Here is a 15,821-nt window from a genome sequence, read left to right as displayed (position 1 = left end):
GTCACTCAAAAAGAGCTTCCTTTTCCCTTATGTGTAAGACGGCGGCATCTTTCGAAACTGTCCGTGCTAGCGTTTCCCCTGCCTGCGAAGCCCCAAGCGACGGAGAGGGGAGACTCGGCGGCACAAACACGGGCTTTATTAGCACGCTTCGTTGCGAGCGATGGCCCGCACCGATACCGCGGAGGAGAGGGTTCTGCTGAAGTTGGGGTTTCCCGGGCTTGTAACTTGGCGCTGGCGCGCGCCGGGGGCGGGGTCACGGGGCCACTTCCGGCGGCTAAGGGCGGCTAAACTTCAAAACTTCCGACGGAGCCCAAACCCTCCATGCTCCTCGCACACACCGGAAGAGAATCAGGTTTGGGTCAGATCGCCTCCTTCGAAAAGGAAAGGACCGATCTTTTTTGCAGAAGTCTTGCCAAAACGACTTCCGCCCACACCCAAGATGGCCGCCGCCGGCGCCGGGAGCGGGGAGTTTCGGGCCGTGGGACGGGTCACTGGGAGGGGGCGGAGCCTCCTCTCCCCAAGTTCCGATCCCACCAGGACTGGATGAAGCGCGTCCAGCTGGGGCTTTGCCGCATCTGCGTCGCTGTGCCCGCGCTCTTCGGGCGTGGAAGTCCCTTCGGGGTGGGAGGAGGAAAGGGTTACATGAGTTAGCTTCTCCTGGCATCCCGAGTCGGAGCCCTCCACCTCCGGAATCCCACCGCTGAGAAGCGGCGGACCTAAAGACCGTAGATTCCAGCATGCCGTGTACCGAGGGGGCCTCCTGACCACTTTAGGAAGCTCGAAGGATCGCTTGGGCTCTTAGGAATGAGACTGGTTAGATCCCAGACACTATGCCAGGGGTGCGGGGAGAGGACGCCTAGGACCCTGTAAGCGCCAGAGTCGGAGACTTAGCATCTAGAAGACTGGAGGGCAGTTCAAAAAAAAGTAATTCTTTAGTTGAGGCCTAAGAACCCGGATATCCGAAAGGGGCCGACCGGGAGCACAAATACCAGCATGCCTCGTGCCCCAAGGATTCGGGGAACCCAGGAGCTTTAGCTTTCTGAAGCACGACCTGGACTACAGATACCGGCATGCCACGGGACTCAGGAAGGGTCCGACTAGAGGGGGGAAGAGGCGTTCCGGAACTACAGATCCCGACATGCTTTCGGGCCGGCGCTCACCTTGAAGGAGCCCTGGAACTCGTCGCTCATCCTCCGGAGCTCGCGGCCGTAGCGCAGGGCGGCCCAGAGGTTGGGGGGCGCCGAACGCGAGCGACCCCGGAAAGGGCTGGGCTCTTCCTCCTCCGTCCCTTCATCCTCCTCGGTCCCGGCGGGGTACGAGCTGTGGCGACTCCGGGTCTCCACAGCCCCAGCGCCTGCACAGGGGGCGGGGGCGATGTGAATCTCAACTCCTCTGCGCCCCCAGCCTTGCCGAAGCCCTCGGCACCAGCTCCCCGCCCGCGGATGTCACAGTACGCGTCGTCGGAGCCCCCGTTGAGTTCCTTCGTATGTAAATCAAGGGAAGCTCATGGGGCTTTTGTGAAGATTCAAATTAACTTCTCGTGAATCCCACAAATCTTAATTGAGCCCCAATAATGGGCCCAGGCCCTTAGTGTATTAAATGGCCTTCCTCTGTGTCTAGCACAAAATAAGGAAATCAGTAGTATAGTTTTCAGCGCAAGACCATGGGGCCTCTCAGCCCTTCTGGGGACCAGTCCCCTGGATGAGGAGTCAGGGCTGAACTCCCAGTTCTGCAAGTGATCGGCAGGTGCCCATTTGTCTCACTGTCTTGGCCTAGGGAGACCTAGAGTATGAAAGTGTAAGCCGAAGTCATTCGCAGCCACCTCCCCGTGTCGAGTTTGTCTGGCCTGTGTTCTGTGTACCGTCCCCCCACTCCTGCCAACCCCACCCCCATATCCAGACCAACAGAGACCTAGAACCACTCCCAGGAGCAAAACCCCAGAGCTACGTTAATAGAGTGCCAGACAGCACGGAGCAAATGCAGGGGGACATGCTTGGCGTCCACAGCAAGGCACATCTGTCAGGGAAGGCATTTTGGAGGAAATAAAGTTTAGGCCAGGCTTTGAGGCCAGGGGATAACAGTGTCTCATCCTCTCGCCAAGAACCTAACACAAAGCCCTGTGGGTCACTTTCAGGGGCTGCAGGGCCCCCATGGGGCCCAGCTCCAGACACATGGCTAAGAAAGCCGAGAAGGGAAGAAAATGCCGGATCCAGAACGGCCTAGGCTAAGAGGAGGGGTCAGAGCTCCTGGCTGTTCTGAGCTTCACCACGGTCCAGGCCTGGAGGGCAGGTGGGAACTCCAAGGTAGATGTGGGGAACAGGAAGCTAAATCGGAAATCGGCATCGGGGATAGAGTCTGGACGAGTCAGGAATAGAAAGACCCCTGATGAGAACAGGCCCATCGGAGGGGCACTGTCCGGTTCTGTGGGGAGCAGGCAGAGGCAAGGGTCCGTAGCTAGACGGGCCCCGGCTCCGCCAGATTCCTGCTTTGTGAGCTTGGGCCCTGTCCTAACCTGTTGGGGCCTCACTGCCCTTCCTCCGTGACATGGGGGCAGTCCCCGTCTCTGAGGACCACCCCGACAACGGATGAGACCAGCAGAGCACCATATTCTGCCCCTTTTATATCCCGAAGCCTCCCAGCTTCCCAGTGAGGCAGACATTAAGTCCTCCCTATATGACAGAGAAACGGAGTCACCTAGAGGTGAGGAACTGGCCGGAGGTCACACAGCCAGCTGGCCGCTTAAGCGCTCAAGGAACACCGGCTGTTCTTTGCTGGCTTTTAAAAAACGCCCGGGACCATCACGTGACAGATACAAGGTCCAAGACTCAGAAAGCGAATGGCTTGCAGGGGGGCACTTGGTCTGGGCACTGCCCCCTCGCCCAGGAACCAGAACAAGCGGAAGTGTTCCCTGTGTGTCAATTCATTACATCCCCAGCACACTCTGTGAGGAAGGTTCCTCACTGTCCCCATTTTACAGGGGAGAAAACCAAGGCACAGAGAGGGTAGGTAACTTCCCCAATGTCACACAGCTAGTAGGTGGCAGAGCTGGGATCCAAACCCAACCAGTCTGGCTCCAGGGCGTAAAGCCCCCACGTTTAATGCTCGTGCCCCAGGTTCCCAACAGCGCACCGTGGGCCACCCTGGGGGTCCAGTGTGGGGAGGACACCTCTGGGCCTTCTGTGAGTGCCAGCTCTACCGGGAGCCCATCCTAGGGGTAGGTTTTTTTTTTTTTACCAGAGCCATGGGTTTAGTAATGCCAATCCGACCATTGTCAAATGGTGATCATTTGTATAAACAGCTTTTTTTTTTTTTTAACTAAGCTTTTAAAAGTCTCCTCTCTACTGGGAAAAAACCCAAAAAAACAACAACTGAAGAATTTTCTGTGAATTCCCTGGGGTCACTCTGAACCATCCCACCCTCAAATCAGTTCTCAGCCACACGCGATCCCTGGGCAGGGCAGAGGTGGCCTCTTCCCACTCTGGGGAAGTGAAGTGGGTGGGAGAGGGCGTGGCTTCTGCCTGGGGGTCTGGGGGTGAGCTCGGATGGCTGCTGGGGCTTGTCCACTCACACCGTTTTCTCAGAGAGCCCGCCTGAGGCGGGGATGGGGGAGCGGGAGAGGCCTCTGGCTGGAGGGGCCCCAAGCCCCAGCAAAGCTTCAAGTTCTTTACCACGGGGCTCCAGGGTCAGCGCGTGGGGCTGGACACATCCACGTTCAGGCTTCTGAGAGCATCCTGACCCACTTAATTAAATTAAAATCGTGGTGTTCCCTGGGGCACCTGGGTGGCTCAGTCGGTTAAGGGTCCGGCTCTTGATTTCGGTTTCGATCATGATCTCACGATTCATCAGTTCAAGGAGCCTGCTTGGGATTCTCTTTCTCTTTCTCTTTCTCTTTCTGCCCTTCCCTTGCTCACATGCACTCTCACACATGCTCTCTCTCTCTCTGACTCAAAATAAATAAAAACCGAAAAAACAGAAACCGTGGTTTCCAGGCAACGTGAGGCAGTGAAGCTTTCCCATTAGGCAGCGCTGGTTTGGATCCTGCCCCCTACTACGGGCTGGGGCTCATATACTGCTCACCCCGCCAGCAGGTAGCACGCCCGGCACCTGCAGGCCTCAGCCCAGACTCCCTGTCTACCCTGAAGTCATTTGGGGCACAAAAATCCCTTACTGGCCTGCAAAGAACACAACCCGTCTTGCTCAGAGCTGATGAGATCAGAAAACACTCTAAAGTAGGCGCTGGCAAATGTTTTTTTATAAAGGACCAGAAAGTAAGCATTCGGGGCACCGCAGGCCACACGGTCTCTGTTACAGCCATCCAGCTTTGGGGTCATTGCTCGGAAGAAGCTGTAAACAATATATAATTGGCGATGTTCGTGTATTCTACTAAAATTTCAAAAATATCAAAGCCATTCTTAGCTCATGGGCTGACCAAAAAAAAAAAAAAGGGACTTAGCCTGTGGCTGTGGTTTGCCAACCCCTGCTCTAAACTCAACTGTATCTGTCCTCTGCCTAGAGCCTTCAATGGCTCCCCACTGCCCAGGAGGTATAGTCCAAACTCCTCGGTGTGGCTTTCAAGGCCTATACATACATTCTCATTCTAACTTCTACTCTTCTTGTCCACACACTGACTCAGCAGATCCCCGCTACAACCCGATGAGGGAGGACTAGTTCTCTTCTCATTTTACAGATGGGAAAACCGAGGCAGACAGACAGTTAACTAGCCTGCTCAAGCTCAACCTGCTAACAGAAGGCGGACTGACGTCTGAACCCTGCGGTCTGACCACTGGGCGTCCTTCCTTCCCTCTCTGCCATCCACACACCCACGGCTCGCCACCCACCTGCCTGTCCCGGGCACTGGGCTATGCGCTGAGGCTGTCACAGCCCCAGACGTGGCTGCATCCCTGCCCCGGAGACATTTCCAGTCCAGTCCCGCAGGGGCCAAGGGTCAGGGAATATGAAGAGTGACAGGACTCTGCCCGTCTGGAGGGTCCAGTGGCTGTGGCTCGGGCAGGCCATTCTTGCGGATCTTTTATGGGGAAATCACTTGCTTTTTATTTTTTATTTTATTTATTTACTTTTGAGAGAGAAGGAACAAGTGAGCAAGGAGCAGAGAGGGGAGGAAAGAGCGAGAGAGAGGGACAGAAAGAGAAGAGAAAATCCACGAGGGACAGAGAGAGAGAGAGAGAGAGAGAGAGAGAGAGAGAGAAGCAGGGCTCACCCGAAGCGGAGCTCAAACTCACCCAATGCGGGGCTCGAACTCCCGACCCGAGAGATCATGACCTGAGCTGAAATCAGCTGCTTAACCGACTGAGCCACCCAGGTGCCCCATATTTCATTTTATTTTGTAAAGTTTATTTATTTTGAGAGAGAAAGAGAGAGCATGCTCGCGATTGGGGGAGGGGCAGAGAGAGAGAGGGAGAGAGAGAGAGAATCCCAAGCAGGCTCTGCACTGTCAGTGCAGAGCCTGACGCGGGGCTCGAACTCCCGAACTTGAGCTCATGACCCGAGCCGAAGTCGGAGGCTCAACCGACTCAGCCACCCAGGCACCCCCATTTGCTTTTTAGATGTTGAAAACTAAGTCAAAAGTTTAAGAACTCCTGTGCAGCCCTCTCGTGCCATGGCTACCTTCTCCCCTGCTGCCCTCCTCACACGTCCCTCCGCTCCTTATTGCTGCTTCAGACTATTCCCACTCCCCGTTTCCCCATCTAGTTTCTCAGGTTGTGCCCCCTCTGCCACCCCCACCCCCTGTCCTCATTCATCCGCGGGATCCAAGGCGTCCTTCCCCCTCACAGCCACCTGCTCCTTGCCCCTCCTTCTCCAGCCCTGCCCTCACTCTCAGCCCCATGGACAGGATCTTCAATAACTCCACCCCCAGCCTCCCACCTCCTTCCTGGCTGGCCCCCCCACCTCGGTCGCCCACTCTGGCGATGCTAGAATTCCCGGGGCAAGCTTGCACCCCACACCGACCATTCTCGCCCTCGTAGACACCCTCAAGCACCCCTCCCTAGCCGGGCTGAGGCAGACACAGCTCTGGTGAAACTCCAGCTCCCTGCCTGCCCCCACGGACACCCACCAGCCGCCAGTGCGCCTGGAGGAGAGCACAGGCAGGCCACCTCCGCCGAAATTCGCGGCCGCAAAACCCAGTGGCGCCCTTGACGTTGCCCAGCACGCTTTCCATACTTCGCGCTTGGGGAGAGTCGATCACTTTAAACCTGATCCTCTCTCCTTCAACCCCCATCCTTACTCCTGGCTCAGGACTTGGCTTCCTTTCCTGGAGAAACTGGAAGCACCCACAAGAGAGACTTCTACTCGTTTTCACGAAGCACCTACCCACCACGACGCACGCACCCATGTCCGCTGCCCCGTGTTTGGTTGAGCCACCCCTCCCCGGGCACCGGACACCCTCTCTCCTACTCAAGGACATCACTCCAGCTAGCCTGCCTTCTCTCCTGCAGCACCCAGTAGTCCCCTGGCTCCTGGATTACTCCCATCAGCTCCTAAACATGCTATTTTCTTTTCCCTTTCTAGAAAACAAAACAAAAAAAAAGTAAACAAACCCTTCCTTGACCTTCGTTGGGCCTTCGGCTGCTGCCCACCTCTCTGCTCCCTTTCCTGGAGCACAGCTGCCCAAAGCGGGTTCTCCTTTCTGTCTCCACCGCTTCCTCCCGTTATCCCTCGCCGCTGAACTGAGGTCAGCCCTCCAGCCACCTCGCCACCCTAACTGCAAAGGCCCCACGTTGGCAACTCCAGCACGCTACTCCCAGGCCTCCTCCGGACAGAAGCACCCGCTTGCCGCGCAGGCCTTGCTTGCCCCCGGCTTCCCTCCCAGACGGCCGCCCGTTCCCGCTGCTCCTCGGCTGCTGCCCTCCGAAGACCCAAGCTCCAGGCCCGGCCCAGGCCCTTGCCTGTCTACACTCGCTCCCTGGGCCTCCCAGAACGCTACATCAGTGACGGACAACTCCCGCGCCTATAAATCCCGCCTTGGCCATACCCCTGCTGGAAACCTCCAGCTGGGTGCCCAAAAGGCACCTCTAACCTGACCTGGCCCAAACGAGGCTCCTGATTTTGGCGCAGCTCCGCCAGAGTTGGGAGCCACCCCGTCCTTCCGGGTGCCCGAGCCAGACTCCTGGCAGCCATCCCTGACTCCTCTCTTTCCCTCACGCCCCGCGTCCAGTTGGTCGGCAAACCTGCCAGTTCTACCTTCAGAATGAACCCAGAGTCCCGCTATTTCCAGGCCACCATCGTCCCTCGAAGGGGCTCTAGCGGCAGCCTCCCCTGGTGGCCCCACCGCTGCTTTACCCCACTGCGGATTAGTCTCAACACAGGGGCCCTGGTGGTGCTCTGGGTCCCAAATCAGATCGCCCTGCCTCGGTAGCAGGTGAAAGCCGAGGTCATTACACTGGCCTTTGAGGCCCGGCCCCGCTGCCCCTCCCCGCCATCAATCCCTCACTGCCTCTCCAACTCCCCTCCCCTTCGGAGCCTAGACGGTGTCCTGCCCTCAGGGCCTCCGCATTTGTCCCTCCTTCCGCCAGATCTGTCTTTCCACAAATAGGGGCAGGGCGCACCCCTCACCACTTCCAACCTCTGCTGCACTGTGGCTTCTCACCGAGGCTGACCCTGACCACGGCAGTCAGAGTCACTCCCCCAGCCCCTGGAACCCTGGGTTCCAAAGAGAAAGGAATGACTGTTTCTTGCGCTGCCTCGCGGCCTCTGTCGTCTTCGACACATCATATCATGTGTTTGTTTGTTTGTTTATGGCTTGTCTCTCCCCCGCTCAACTAGAAGAAACTGAGCACTTGATCTAGGGGATGAGGAGGGACAGCGAGGTGGGGGCTGGAAAGCTGCAGCGAGCAGAGCAAACAGTGAGTGCAAAGATCTGGATGTTAAAGAAGTTAAAGAAAGTCTGTGGAGTTCAGCGTGACAAAGCGTGCGCGTGCAGGCTGGGCAGGAGGACTCAGGAAGCCTTCTTGTTCCTGGAAACGGGGATGGGGTCTTTCAGGCCCCAGCAGGTCAGGGATATGAGTTTTGTTTTCGGGTCTCTATGGTCCTCCCAGGCGCAAAACCTATGTTGGGCGCAGGGGAGGTGGGCACTACTGAGAAACGGCCACTGCTCTCCATCCTTCCATCTCAGCACTGGGTCCCCTTGGCCGGTGTGGGCAGACCTGCTGGTCCTGGAAGGGCTGTCTGTCTCCCGGGGTCACTTGCTCCTGGCAACTGGCAAGGAGAGCCCCAGTGTGGGTGTGAGCCACAGGGCAGGAAAGAACATACCCCGGGGGGTCAGGCGCGATTTCGGGGAAGATGCAAAGCCAAGGGCAGGGCACGTTGGCATCTTCAGCCCTGCTTCCCACCAACAGCCAAATAAGTGTGACCTTAGGCAAGTCACTTCCCCTTTCTGGCTCACTGCCTGCCTCTAGGTGATTTCTGTCCTGGTCCTACGCTAACGGCTACACTCTTTGACCGTGGACTATGCACTGGCACTATAATTAAGTGCTGCCTATATATTTCTGCTAATCGACCCAACAGCCCTACAATGGTGGTGATCATTTGCTCTGTTTCACAGAAGAGGAAACTGAGGTGCAGAGGAGGTCAGGGACTTACTCACAGCCACCCAGTGAGTGTGGATATGGCTGGCATGCAGAGAGTCATTGGGCTGAGGGCAAGGCCAAGGCGGACAGGCAGGTGGCTGGGGGGTGAATACCTACCTCCATGGTGGTTGCTGCTGGCGGGCTGCCCCTGCTGGTGACCAGCTTCCCCGAGGAGGCCTGGGGCCGTCCGCTGGTGCTTGCCAGGGCCGCGGGGCCGGTCCCCTGTGGGGCTGGGGCCCAGGCCCCTATCCGTAGGGCTGGAGTCTTCCTGCTCACTGGGCTCAAACTCTGGGATCTGGAACATGCTCTGGGCTGTGGGGGCAAGATGGGAGGTAGTCAGGACACAGGGGGCATATGGTGTTCGGTGAAGGGAAGGGACAGCAGACACCTCTGGTTCTGTCTCCCACCTTAGAGCCCCAGGTCCACCCTGCCTCCCGGGCTCCAGTCTCTAGCTGGGCAGCTCGCTCGGCCTGTCCACCCACGACCTAAATCTCCTCTTTTGGAGCCTTGGTGCTGTGAAGTAGTCCCAGGCCCCTACCTAGGCCCCGGCCCAACCTGCCCTAGGTGACGGCCCACAAGTCTTACCCCAAGCCCGATCTCGAGGCCCCTGACCCGGGCCTGCCGCCTCCTTCCAGTACTGAGGGAGCCCGGCCCTAGTTGCCTGGGCAACGGGAACTGTCACCGACCCGGCCCAATCAGCTTTTGAAATGTCACTAGGGCTGGCCAGGGGGCGTGGCCGCTTCCGACCCAGTCTCCGCCCCCGCCGCGGGACTTGCTCCCAGCCTACCGCCTTCGTCCTGGGTCCCTTCCTCGCCTCCCGCTGCTCAGTTCCCGACATCCCTGTGCCTGGGACGTGTGTGGGAGCAGATAAGGGGTTCTCTGGGGTCCCCATTTGAAACCCGGAGACCAGCTTCTGCTGACAAGCCCTTCAGCCCCCTGGACTTTAGTCTCCACTCCTGTAAAATGGGGATAATGACACCTCCCTCAGGAGCCAGTGAACTTGGTAAACCGAGTGGTGACTACTGTGGGTGAAAACACTTTGCAAAGCTTTAGCCGAAGCTCAGCCGTCGGATGCATTCGTTGTTGCTGTGGTCACTGCTCTACCTGGATGCGATTGTTGTTGCTGTTGTCCCTGCTCCGAGCGGACTGGGTAGCGGGTCGGGAAGTCCCGCTCCCTCTTCCCCCACAGTGGAAACCTCGCACCGCCCGCCTCGGGGGCACCACTCCCCGCGCCAGCTCTGGAGAGCTCGAGATAAGCGAGGGAGCCTCCTCCCCGGCAGGATGACTGCCCCGGCGCAGGAGAGGGGGCCCCGTTGTGGGTGACCGTAGGACCCGCGGGGGCTTCGCGCCGGGAGGGCAGCCGGCCAGGTGAGCGGGAACCGCGGCCGGCCAGGGCGTGGGGCGGGCGCGCCTCCGGGGGACTGCGGGGCCCTGCGGGTTAAGCCCGGGGGGGGGGGGGGGGGGGGGGGGGGCCGGGGGGCCCCCTTGGGGGGGGGGGGGGGGTTTTCCCCCGGGGGGGGGGGGGGGGGGGGGGTTCCCCCCCCCCCCCCCCCCCCCCCGGCCCCGGCCGGCTGGCGCGATCTCGATTTGAGGATGGGCAAGAGAAGCATGGGAACTGGCGGCCCCCCAAACAAACAAGGCCCGCCGTCCCTGGGCACGGCCCACCCGCGCGCCCGCCGGTTGCGCTTTCGCCCCAGCGTCTCGGCCTCCCGCTGCCTCTAGGAACCCCGGGCGCCCGCCGGCGGCGCAGCTCGCGCCAATTCTCGAACGGCTCCGCGCCGGGCGCGGCGCGACTCGGCGCGCAGCTGCGGAGCTGGTGGGGCCAGACCCTGCGCGATTAGCGTAGCCAACGGCGCCCGCGCAGGCGCAGGCGCAGGAGGGGGCGGAGCAGCGGGAGCCGGGGAGCTGGGGAGCCGGAGCCCCGGGTCCCAGCGACCAGAGCCGGCTCCCCCGGCGGCGTCCCGAGGACCCGGCGTCGGCCTCCTCCCGCCCCCCGAGGCTGGAGAGTGGATGCAGTGGGGGGTGGGGTGGGGGCAGCGTCGGAATTCCGAGGACAGAAGGCAGAGGCCGTCCCCAATCCGGATTATTGGAGGGGAGAGAGAGACCCCCCAGTTTGGGGAGGGGGAGAGCCGGGGGTTGAGCGCCCCACCCGCAGCGGCCGCTGCCCTCAGCCGAAGGGTATCTCTCGGCTCTCCCCCTCCTGCCGAGACGACTCGAACGACCAAGGCCAGGGACCCCTGTCCTTCAGCCTCTGCACCCCCTCACCCCGCTCTGGGGCTGGCCCAGGGAGGAGACCCTGCCCACCTCCCGCCTCTGCCCTCGCGAGGGACTGTCCTTCCACGCCCCAGAGTGAGGGGCCCAGGCCCCAGGCTGCCTGTGCCCCGCTGCAAGGGCAGGGTCCCTCTGTTGAGGAGGAAGGGCCTGGCCAGTCGCAGCTTCTTTCCTCCTGAGCTCCCCGTCTCTGTCGCTGCACCCTGCAACTCCCACCCCTCCATATTTATTTCCCTGGCCCCCTGCCAGCCCCTCCATCTCGTTCTCTGGGATTCAGGCCTCCCTTCTGGACATGGAGAGTAACCTGTCTGGCCTGGTGCCTGCCGCCGGGCTGGTGCCTGCGCTGCCTCCCGCCGTGACCCTGGGGCTGACTGCGGCCTACACCACCCTGTACGCCCTACTCTTCTTTTCCGTCTATGCCCAACTCTGGCTGGTGCTTCTATATGGGCACAAGCGTCTCAGCTATCAGACGGTGTTCCTGGCACTCTGTTTGCTCTGGGCTGCCTTGCGCACCACCCTCTTCTCCTTCTACTTCCGAGATACCCCCCGAGCCAACCGCCTGGGACCCCTGCCCTTTTGGCTTCTTTACTGCTGCCCTGTCTGCCTACAGTTCTTCACGCTGACGCTTATGAACCTCTACTTTGCCCAGGTAACCATGATAACGGGTGGGGAGGGGAGGGGGGCCGTGGGGTGGCCAGCCCCAAGGGCCCGAAGGAATGATGGGCATCTCTGCTCCCAGGTTGTGTTCAAGGCCAAGGCCAAGCGCCGGCCGGAGATGAGCCGAGGCTTGTAAGTACATGGGACACGTGGGCACACCCGCCAGGCCAGGGGTTAGGGACCAGGCTGGTGTCCATTTCTCGCCCCCCCTCCTGTGCAGTGCTGAGGCGAGGACAAGTTAGGAGGTGTTTGTGGAAGGGCTTGGAAAAGTTAGGCACCTGTGGCAGATGGCCCGGCAAAGGCATCGCACCCGTGAAGGGCAACCATCATGGAAACGGTGATGGCAGCGTGAGGGGAGAGGGGGTCCCAGTGTCTTCCGTGATGGAAGAAGGGCTGGAGGCTCCAGCCCTTGCAAGCCCCGGACTGCCACTTCTGGGTGACCTTGGCTGGCGGCGATAAGCCTGTCATTTGTATAACGTCTTACGGTTTAGGGAGAGCTTTCACAAACATTTTTTACGACCTACCCGCGAGGCTGTTATTATCCCCATCTGAGAGATGAGGGAACTGAGGCCCAGCAAGGTAAAGCCACACGTTCAAGGTCATAGGTGCGGCGGAAGGCAGAGTCAGGGCTTACATTCGACTCTCAGTCCCGTGCTCAGTCCACTGTGTCATAGCTGTCAGTCATACCTGACCTCACTGGGCCTCGGTTTCCCCTTCTGTAAAACCGGAGAGCCGGGGTGCAGACAGCGTCGGCCTGGATTGGTTCTGACCCTAGCGTCAACTAGGGTCTCCTGGGGCAGTTCGGGTGGTCAGTGAGCGCTAGGGACGGTTGCCGGGGGCTGACTGTGCTGTGGGCCGCAGGCTGGCCGTCCGGGGGGCCTTCGTGGGGGCCTCGCTGCTCTTTCTGCTGGTGAATGTGCTGTGTGCTGTGCTGTCCCGCCGGCGCCGGGCACAGCCCTGGGCCCTCCTGCTGGTGCGAGTCCTGGTGAGCGACTCCCTCTTTGTCATCTGCGCGCTGTCTCTTGCCGCCTGCCTCTGCCTCGTCGCCCGGCGGGCGCCCTCCACCAGCATCTACCTGGAGGCCAAGGTAGGGCCCCAAGCCCCGATACCCGGGTGCCCTTCGGGGTCTTCGTGCAGTGGTCTTCAGGGGGGGGGAGGAGACTGGAGCCTCCCTTCCCTGAGGGTCCCCTCTTGTCATCTGTGCCAGGGGACCAGCGTGTGCCAGGCGGCTGCGATGGGTGGCGCCATGGTCCTGCTCTACGCCAGCCGGGCCTGCTACAACCTGGCAGCCCTGGCCTTGGCCCCCCGGAGCCGGCTGGATGCCTTCGATTATGACTGGTACAACGTCTCTGACCAGGTGGGCGTTCAGCTCGTCTGCTGCCTCCTTAGTAGCCATGGCTCTCGGCCCCCCCACTGGCCTCGGCTCTGTCCGGGTGCCCCCGCCAGCACGACCGCGGATTGACACAACCCCCTGCCTTCCTAGGCGGACCTGGTGAACGACCTGGGGAACAAAGGCTACCTGGTGTTTGGCCTCATCCTCTTTGTGTGGGAGTTGCTGCCCACCACCCTGCTGGTGGGCTTCTTTCGGGTGCACCGGCCCCCGCAGGACCTGGTGAGGGCCAGTGGCGAGGGGTGGACACTGGGCATCCCTGGGCTGGGGTCTGGCGGGAAGCCAGCGGTGGGGCGGGAGAAAGCATGATGGCGGCTTCCTCCCCCAGAGCACCAGCCGCATCCTCAATGGGCAGGTCTTTGGCTCCCGTTCCTACTTCTTCGACCGGGCCGGGCACTGCGAGGATGAGGGCTGCTCCTGGGAGCGTGGCCGGAGCGAGAGCACCAGGTAGGAGCCCCGGCCTGCCCGCCTGCCCTGCTGAACCGTGGGGACCTAGAGCCTGGTCTTGCCACTTTCCCCTTGACCCCACCCCCGCCATGGCCCCCATTTCCTGTCTGTACTAGGTAAGGTCCCCTCTGGCTTCCGCCTCCCACCCCGAGGTGCAGCTTGCCGCAGTCCAGAGGGTTCGGGCCCTGGGCGCTGGAGAGCTGGGGCACCGGGCCCTGTTCTGAGCCTCTCTCCCTCCCCCAGCTGCTGTGAGTGTGGCCCCGGTCACTGCCTTGGGACTGACCCTTGTTTTTCTGCCTGCAGCATGTCAGGCAGCCTAGGCTCCGGCAGCTGGTATGGCGCCATCGGGCGGGAGCCAGCCTGGTGCGGGGGCAGCCAGACACGGACCACTCCTCTGCTCTTCTCCCAGGTGCTGGGACCAGGTGGCCACCACCACAGTCTCTACTCCACCCCGCAGACGTGATCCCCTTCTGCCCTCCCCCCCAGAACACCCAGACCCCGGTCCTCCCATCCCAGGCCCCGCCACCCCCCCCGTGCCAAGTTCACCTGCCGCTTCTTGCCCAGGATCATGGGAGGCTGTGGCCGCCTCTTCCCCTGGCCAGCTCCTTGCTACTCTTGTCGTAGTGAGCTTGTGCTGTCCCCTAGGATGGGGGGCATGGCCCCGGCTGCCAGATGCCCTACAGCACCTTGGCATGACCTGCCGCCTCTGCTTCTACACTGGAGCCAGCTACCTCTCCTGCACCTGCCGCTCAATAAACAGAGTCTGTGCCCCTCGTCCGTTCACGGTCTGTCAGTTGTCTGCTTTGTGTTCCTTGCACCATCGCGTCTTCGGTCGACGGCTGATCGGACCCCGGCCCTCCGAGGGAGCGGCTGGGCTGGGCAGGGGTCACTTAACCACCTAGGCTGGTGGGCAGGGAGAGGCAGGAGCCTGCAGTCCAAGGGGAAAGGAGGCCCGGAGAGCGTGTTCCCTCTCCAGTCTCTTCCTCACTTGAACGATTTCTACCCTTTCCTCAAAACCTGCTTCAAATGTCATCTCCTTTATGAAGTCTTTCGTCTCCAGGTCAGGGAGCCATGTCCCCCCTCCTGGGTCCTGCGGCACGATGATCGTGTGTCTCTTATGCCGGTTACCCTTGCTGCATTAGGATTTCGGGAAACCCCGTTTCCCTGTCATCCTGCCCAATCTGGCATTCAGGGCCAGGGAAGGACCTGGCCTGGGACTGAGGAGCCCCCACCTCCCTATCAGGTGTGGAAGTGGCCAGATAGTTGGGCCGCCCCCACATAGTCTGCCTGGTGGCCCTGGGGGCTCCTTCTCTGGCTGCCCCTAATACCGCAGTCACTGCTTTCTGCTGCCACAGTCTTGGCCTATCTGTCATCTGCCCTATGGCTGGGACTCCTTTATCAGAGGGTCTCTCTCCCGTCCACGTACCTGGTCATCACACCTCCTCGTAGTTCCTGGGGGCCTAGTACTGCTCCTGTCTGGAAACTTCACTTGGGATTATCCTGGGCATCCGATCTTCAGGGCCTCCAGAGAGGGCATCTGAGACTCCCGGTCAGCTTGAAGCTGAACAGTCCCTTTTTGTTGAAAGGAAACTAACATTTGTAGGGCACTTTATTGTGTGTGCCAGCCTCTGTTTTGAGCATTTACAAATACCTCTTTAATGCTCAGAACAGCACTCCCAGGCGGTAATCATCCCTTTTCCGTAAGTAGGGACTGGGAGGCTCTTGAGAACGTTGTAACCCGCTGCGCCCTCTCCTGGTAGGGGGTGGTCAGCCTTAAGAGCCCAGGCTCAAAACCACCCACTGTGAGGGCTGAGGACCCCAGGCTAGAGGATTTGGGGAGAGAGAGATCGGGGTTTGCAAAGAAGTGGGTGAGAACCGAGAGGGGAGCAGTTCCAAGACCTGCCTGAGCCCTGGCTGTTCAGGCTCCGAGGGGCGGGGGAGGAAGGGGGGAGTCCTGGCACTAGCCACGGAGGTGAGGACCAAGGGATGAGGAGGGACAGGAGGTGCTCCGGCATGACTTTCCAGAACCGCGTCCCAGTCCTCCCTCAGCCAATTCCAGGTTGTTTCAGTGGATCGCCCACCCCTTTGTCCCGCGGGGCCGCCTCCCTCAGGAGCGCTGAGCCCAAGGGCCAGGCTGTCCCCAGGGGGCGGGGAGTTGAGGACCATAATGGGGCTGGGAGACGCTGGGAGGTTTGCGTGGTGCCTGTCCGGAGAGGTGAGCCGGCAGATGTCCAGGCTGGGGCCGTGCCGCTGGCCACACTGGATGGCCGGCGGGGCAGTACCAGGACTCCGGTCTGAGACTCCAGGTCGGACCCAGCGGCGGCCCCTCTCGGTCTCCTCGGCCCGTCACCTGCCGAGATCCGCCGGAATCGGGGGGCTGGGCGGCCGCAGGTAAGGTGCTGCAGGGCCCGGCGCCGGCGGCAAGGGCGCGGCACGGAGGGAGGCGCGGCGCCGGAGGGGTTAAACTTGGA

The 15,821-nt window shown here is 60.8% G+C and overlaps 2 protein-coding genes across 6 annotated transcripts; one reads left to right on the top strand and one right to left on the bottom strand.

Annotated features, from left to right (window-relative positions):
* Positions 1-119: 119 nt before the first annotated feature.
* BAD (BCL2 associated agonist of cell death) lies at positions 120-9,766 on the bottom strand. Of its 2 annotated transcripts, none has more exons than XM_049643954.1 (4): positions 9,690-9,766; positions 8,703-8,897; positions 1,161-1,354; positions 120-614 (listed from the first exon to the last, which is right to left on the bottom strand). In XM_049643954.1, the coding sequence occupies exons 2-4, from the start codon at positions 8,887-8,889 to the stop codon at positions 489-491; spliced, it is 507 nt and encodes a 168-aa protein (XP_049499911.1). In that variant the 5' UTR covers positions 8,890-8,897; positions 9,690-9,766; the 3' UTR covers positions 120-488. The 2 variants fall into 2 exon arrangements, with proteins under 2 accessions (XP_049499911.1, XP_049499902.1); XM_049643945.1 differs by lacking the exon at positions 9,690-9,766 and adding an exon at positions 9,171-9,299.
* Positions 9,767-9,880: 114 nt separating this feature from the next.
* On the top strand, positions 9,881-14,124 carry GPR137 (G protein-coupled receptor 137). 4 transcript variants are annotated; one of them, XM_049643779.1, is made up of 8 exons: positions 9,881-9,953; positions 11,134-11,505; positions 11,596-11,645; positions 12,375-12,600; positions 12,721-12,870; positions 12,997-13,125; positions 13,232-13,350; positions 13,654-14,124. In XM_049643779.1, the coding sequence occupies exons 2-8, from the start codon at positions 11,149-11,151 to the stop codon at positions 13,811-13,813; spliced, it is 1,191 nt and encodes a 396-aa protein (XP_049499736.1). In that variant the 5' UTR covers positions 9,881-9,953; positions 11,134-11,148; the 3' UTR covers positions 13,814-14,124. The 4 variants fall into 4 exon arrangements, with proteins under 4 accessions (XP_049499736.1, XP_049499745.1, XP_049499754.1 ...); XM_049643788.1 differs by lacking the exon at positions 9,881-9,953 and having other exon boundaries at positions 10,131-11,505; positions 13,654-13,759; positions 13,996-14,124; XM_049643797.1 differs by lacking the exon at positions 9,881-9,953 and having other exon boundaries at positions 10,131-11,505; positions 13,259-13,350.
* Positions 14,125-15,821: the final 1,697 nt, after the last annotated feature.

This window comes from Panthera uncia, chromosome D1 (assembly GCF_023721935.1).
Source record: "Panthera uncia isolate 11264 chromosome D1, Puncia_PCG_1.0, whole genome shotgun sequence".
Lineage (NCBI taxonomy): Eukaryota > Metazoa > Chordata > Mammalia > Carnivora > Felidae > Panthera > Panthera uncia.
The sequence above is the reverse complement of the archived record's forward strand: the minus strand, read 5'-3'. Positions and strand labels throughout refer to the sequence as shown.

Excerpts from the sequence above, each read along its gene's own strand:
- BAD (XM_049643954.1), bottom strand. The coding sequence starts at position 8,889 with ATGTTCCAGATCCCAGAGTTTGAGCCCAGTGAGCAGGAAGACTCCAGC. Across the intron at positions 1,355-8,702 it reads CAGCAGCAACCACCATGGAG|GCGCTGGGGCTGTGGAGACC; the intron begins GTAGGTATTCAC and ends CCCCCTGTGCAG. Across the intron at positions 615-1,160 it reads AGTTCCAGGGCTCCTTCAAG|GGACTTCCACGCCCGAAGAG; the intron begins GTGAGCGCCGGC and ends CCCACCCCGAAG.
- GPR137 (XM_049643779.1), top strand. The coding sequence starts at position 11,149 with ATGGAGAGTAACCTGTCTGGCCTGGTGCCTGCCGCCGGGCTGGTGCCT. Across the intron at positions 12,601-12,720 it reads GCATCTACCTGGAGGCCAAG|GGGACCAGCGTGTGCCAGGC; the intron begins GTAGGGCCCCAA and ends CATCTGTGCCAG. Across the intron at positions 13,126-13,231 it reads ACCGGCCCCCGCAGGACCTG|AGCACCAGCCGCATCCTCAA; the intron begins GTGAGGGCCAGT and ends TTCCTCCCCCAG.